Source organism: Myotis nattereri (genome assembly GCF_964212035.1).
Source record: "Myotis nattereri genome assembly, chromosome: 5".
NCBI classification, from domain to species: Eukaryota; Metazoa; Chordata; class Mammalia; order Chiroptera; family Vespertilionidae; genus Myotis; species Myotis nattereri.
Window position 1 is genome coordinate 54,174,291 of NC_138080.1, and position 6,000 is coordinate 54,180,290.

The 6,000-nt window shown below is 41.6% G+C and overlaps 1 protein-coding gene across 1 annotated transcript in view; it reads right to left on the reverse strand.

Annotated features, from left to right (window-relative positions):
• Positions 1 to 2,879, reverse strand: part of FHIP1A (FHF complex subunit HOOK interacting protein 1A) — a gene marked incomplete at its 5' end in the record, with an annotated part of 84,029 nt that extends 81,150 nt beyond the window's left edge. Inside the window, one exon of the mRNA XM_081091634.1 lies at positions 2,775 to 2,879. Within this exon, the coding sequence (XP_080947760.1) occupies positions 2,775 to 2,879 (105 nt within the window). The remainder of the gene's footprint in view (positions 1 to 2,774) is intronic.
• Positions 2,880 to 6,000: the final 3,121 nt, after the last annotated feature.

The following is a 6,000-nucleotide window of genomic DNA, read 5'->3' on the forward strand; positions in this document are numbered from 1 at the left end:
ATCACTCAGCTCTGTCTCTGCCACATTTCTCACTGGCCTTCCAGGTTGCCTTGGGGAAACCCAGGGGCTACAGCCCCAGGAATCACAGGAGTTTATGTCAGATTTTAGCTCATTTCCCAATCCTCTGCAACTGCTCTTCATACACCCCCAGCCTGAACAACTCACATATGCAACTCCAAAACAATAAATAGCATTTGTTCCTATCAACTGGAGGTCTCATTCCTTACCTCACACTTAGTCCCACATCTCTTCCTTGCCCTGACTTCCTCACTCTTTTCTACCATCAAAAAGAGTCAAAGCTGAGCATTTGTTTCCGATATCCCTTCTCTACAGTGTCCTTGACCTTTCGGACATCAAGCCCTTCTCTTCCCTCAGTCATGCTAGCAGAATCTCACTGCCTCCATCTCCCAGGCCTTTCCCATCCATAGTAGTCCTTAATCCCTGTAATCATTATCATTCATTTTATAACAATGTTTGTCACATTGGCATCCAAATTAACTTCTACATTTTCTAAAACCCAGACCAAGGCTCGTCCATTCCTGTGTCCCCCCTCTCCCCCCAACCCAACCCCCCACCTGGTGCCTGCAGTAGTATACTGAAGTGTGGACTCAGCATATCCCCAGCCAGCAATAGTCACGTTGACCTCCACGTGAATTTCTGCAACCAGCATTTTTATTGATAAAGGTAACAGGAAAGCCCTCCAGAGCCTTTGAAAGTAGACAGAAGCTGAGAATGTTTTCCAGATTGGTTACAAAGGAAAAGTCAAGACTAAAGAGGTAAGAAACTTGACCAAAGTTAACAACGAGACCAAGAGTGTCCCCACTTACAAAAGGCGTGCTTACTAACTAAACACCATTCTCTCTGACAAAGTTATCCTTACTTACCCTCAGCTCGGTGTTTTTCTGCACTAAACGGAGGGAGCTATGCTTCAGATAACCAGAAATGTCTGCCAATGCTGAAGCCATTCATATCGGACATGACATGAAGAATACGATTCTGGAACCAGGATTTCCTCCTTCACCAATGGAAAAGCATTTTCACACCTTCCTGAATTAAGACATTCTCACAGCTTTCCCACAGCTTTGGAGAAAACTTGCCCAGGACACTATCTGAGAGGGCAAATGATCCATCTACATAAAATCAAGAGGTTGATGATCTATAATGTCTTTGAAGAGGGTACAGAATGCTAAATGGGTCACGTCACAGATACTCCAGCAGAAGTGATTACAAGCAAAGGTATTATACACAAACAAATCAGCAAAATGGGGCCCAGGGCAAAGACTGCACATTAGAATGATAAGGCTTCCTCTGCCAAATGAAATGACTGAGGTTGAAAATGTTCTCAATAGGGAGCATCTGACTGTGCAATCTTACAAGTTAAAAAAATATAAGGACAAATAATTAAATTAATAAACATATACATACTAATTTATGAATATATTATGTACATTATAAACACAAAATAGAAAATTTTAAAAGATAAAGATGGGAATGAGCCTTCTAAAATATTCTTCCCACACGCAATAGACTATTGGGCACATCCGTTTGGGTTCACCACCCCACTTTGAAGCTAGCACTTTAAGAATCTTACAAAAGTACAAAGCCAAAGGTATTATTATTCTATCACCTGGAAAACTCCTGAATTATTTTCTTCCCTTTGCTAAAGCAGCTGTGCCCTTAACATCCAGAGAAAACCCATTAAGATTCAAATGGTGAAAAGTCAGAGAAATGCATAAGAAATTTTGGAAGCTTTGGACTGGATAGTGACAAGAAGCTACAAAGTGCAAATGACCCAGAAGCAGAATTAATTTTGTTTTTGATCTAAACTGTATCCTCCATAATTGCTGTGATTTACAGGCTCAGTGCTTTAACCCATGTGCTGTTTCCGGACACCGGAAGGAACTGGGTAGTCATTAAAAAACTGTCACATAAATAGCCACTTACCAGCTCACCTGGGAGTGTAATGTTGGACAAGTAGTAAAGAATGCCAATTTTATTTATTTTACTACTTGCAAACTCCCTGAGAAAAGGGTGAGCTGGAACATTCAACCCTTAATTATCCATGAAAACAGATCAGAGAAGAGTCACAGAGAAGTCAAAATGAATAATAATAATAATAATAATAATAATAATAAAACTTTTATAATTGGCTTTGTAATGAATTCAGGTAACACCTGGCACTGTCTTCCCTTAAATTACACCTGACCACCAGTCCAAAAAGGGTAGAATACAGAGGTCAAGGGACCAAAATCTAAATACTTGCTTGAAAACCCACTAGTTATATAACTTCAAGCAAGTTACTTAACCTCTACAATTTTCCATTCCCTCAGTGAGGAAGCTAATGCTAACTGCCTTATGGGTTTGTGGGAAAGATTACATGATAGAAGGCATTTGAAGGAATCAGCACAACACTTGGTAAACATCTAAAAATGTGTGCTTTGTCACGTCAGAGTCTAAGGTCTGGGTGGAAGTCAGCAGGGAGGAGGGGAAGAGACAGGATGGAGCACGGTCAAGTATACTGAAAGTGAGGTCAGATTCACTTGAAGGCCAACTGCTGGGGAACGTGCATGTGCCCTAATTGGTTGTGTGGTGAAAACCATGGTTTTTAACCAGATACCTAGTCTAGGAAAGCTAGAAGAGAAAGCTGCTTTCCTGCCTTTCTGAAGGGGCTTTCCTCCCAGTTTCTGGAAGGAAACCCTGTCACAGACAGGAAACCCTGGGTCAGGGGGAAGGAGGCCTCTAGGCCAGCGGAGAGGGTGGAACTCATACTTTACCTGCGCCCAGTGGTTTGTAAATACAATCATGCATGTTTCTGGGTCAACTCCCTGCAGGCTCACAGCCTGCTGGAGTTTGTGTTCAGTCGCAACCGATGACATCATAAACCTTCATAAAGCAATGCTTCTAAGTCATATTTAATTTTCATCAAAATTTCGCAAGCAGTCACTAACTTTCAAGTATCACATTAGAAATGTAACTTCTTCACATTTCATTGTCACCTTCCAAAACCTGTAATGACAACAAAAAATGCATCTCATTATGTTCGTATATTGAATAGGACACTGACTACTATATTTAAATCAAAGCCCAACACAGAACAAAACATCTACGAAATAGACATTTCTACTCAATCTGAAGGCTTCCCTTTTTCTCTCACCTTGCTACTCAAAATATAATGAGTCTCCCAAAGCTACATGAATAAATTAAGCAATTATTAGGTTTATTCTCTCCACTACTGCCAACCAACCCCCTCGATTACAATTCTAAATCACTCAAATCTAGTTGCTATCACCAAGCAAGAAACTATGATGCCAATGTCTGTGGAGTTTAAAAACACCCAGAAGCAGGGAAACCATTAGCTAATAGTGACAGAAATAAATGGCTTCATGAAACTTGGGTAGTTATGAAACAGCACCCAGACTCCTGGGTCTAATATTATTGACTAGAGTTCCAGTGCGTGAAATTGCGTGAGACCCAGACCCACCGTGCCAGCGGGACCCCAGACTTGCCCTGCGGGAGCCACGGGCCCCACCTCTGCTGCACCAGCCCGAGCCCCCCCGTCCCGTCCCCCGCCACCACCCCCCCACACCACCAGCCCAGCCCATGAGAGGTGCTCCACGCACCTCCTGGTGATGGTTCTGCCGTTATGGCATCACAACCACAGGCCTTTTAGGGATAAATATAAATATATATATATATATATATATATATATATATATATATATATATATATATATATATTAAATAATGCAACTGAAAGCATTCTCGGTCATTTGCGGCCACAAACTAAGTGAAGGTTTCTAGATTTTCTGAAAAATAATAGAATTCCAAGTAACCTTGGCAAATCAGAGAGAAATGATCCATCAAAAACAAGACAGGGCACACTTACAAATGAGAAGTGAATTGTGTGGATAAAATATGAAGAAAGTCTGACTGCAACCCCGTAGGGAGGAAATAGATACTGAGGTCACACAGCGAACAGTGGGTCTGATCCAGTTGTGTGGCGCTTATTCTCTGACAAAGAACCAACACAGTGGTGTTACCTCACCAGTTTGAACAGCCCATAAAAGGACTGGGTACCGTTCAAAATATTCTTTTTTTAGTATACAGATTGGAGAGAGATCAGAGAAAGGTAATTACACTGTAATTATCAGAGAACTGGAAAACAAAACCCATGATATAATTTCCAGGCTCGTAGTGCCAAAACGAGTAGTGCAAAAACAGCTATTTTCAACTGATGGATAGGAAAGGTAATACCAGGAGAACACTCATCAACTGTTCCTCCTACGAACAACGAACCGTAAGACAGAAGGCTTCAGGTGATGATTCGGATTAGACCTTTGTGTCTTTGTGAGGAGTGGAACTAAACACTGGAAAACAGTTACAGTATATTCCAAACAAGTGCTTCTGCTGGGGATGGGAGGCTAACCCTTCATCATTACAGGATCTTTTAAAAAAATATTAGGACATACGACAGAAAACTTACAGGAATTAATAATTCCGAAGAAAGAAACATATTTAAGGAGAATTAAAGAAGACTAAAGTGTACACAAAGAGGGAGGCCTGTTAGGAGGAGCACTGCACACAGAATGTTCCCCAGGAAAAAGCAGCTGTGTCTTCTATGACGATATATTATTATTTAAATTGGTGAATTCCCTATTGTACAGTTGCTAAGAGTACAAAATTGTTGTTTTCAATAAGACACTGTTCACTGCCAACCACAGCCCTCTGCCCCTGAGAGGCATGTTTTTTCTTGGTGTTTTAAAAACTAAGAGTGGCCACCCCAAGCATGCAGGGTATGCGCTCCCAGTCCCCACAGTCCCCATGATCCCCATGGTCCCCATCACTCCCTGTGACCCCACTGTCAGCCTCTCCCCCTCATTTTGACTACCAGGCTAGCCCGTACAAATAACATTTCAGCATGCAGCTTTGCTCCAAGTGATGAGAGATAGAACAAGTTCTGACTCAACTTCCTCATTGTCCTAAACATAATATTGATGTGAAAAACATCCAGGTCTGTTATTCAGACAATGTAATTATCATAATAAGGAACATCAGGATATTTTGGTTTATCCCAGAGGCTGAATAAGTAGAAGACTCCTTGACATTCCAGCTCCAGGATTCTCAGATTCTTGTTCAAAGCTTTGAAGGGAACATATACCGTGCCAACCGCCTCTGACTCAAAATCAGTCACATGCTAAGATCCTTTCAGTTGGTTTTCAAAGGGACTTTACATGCAACCTTTCAGAGAGTGAGACTGCATTACAGACAAAATAACTATCTTAGCTGAGGTCATACATTTACAAGTTAGTTCTGATGGCAAAAGAATATAAGTTTCTCAATTCCCAGTCCGGGGATCTTTCTAGAAAACCATCTTCTCCTTCCTGCTGGCTAGAATCCCGGCCCTATTGCCTTAAGGGATCTGGATCTTCTCTGGGAAAAGGGCATCTCACTTGGTTGGTACATATCTGATCATACTTCTGAGGCAGATGCCTGAGGAATCTAAACGTGTCATGAGCCCAGAAACCACAACTTTGAGAAAACTTAGTGGAGAAAGGTGTGTTGGGCAAGTCAAGCAACCCATATTTGATAGCAAAACACCATGCCAGAGATCCTGCAAATGAAAATACTAACCAGAGACCAAAGGGCTGAGTATTTCCACTCTTTCTCTCTCTTTCCCATGTTAGACGATTACATCACAGGCATGTCCCCAGGGCAACCTAAGCCCGAAAGGAAGAGACAGCACCATATTTATGAGAGATGTACTGGTATAAGGATATATTTCCTGCAGCACCAAGATTTTCAAGATAATTCTGCCTTTGCCTGTTATCGGGCTTTACTTTTTTCCTTTTTTGCATTTTTCAATTCCAAGCTGTTTAATTAACTCTCAGATCACAACTGAAAGTCCCAAGAGAAGGACAGAGAAGGACAAAACTAAGCAAAAAGCTGTGAGATGGTAAAAGAGGCTGCAGTCGCTGGAATGTGTGCCGTGTGACAAGCCTG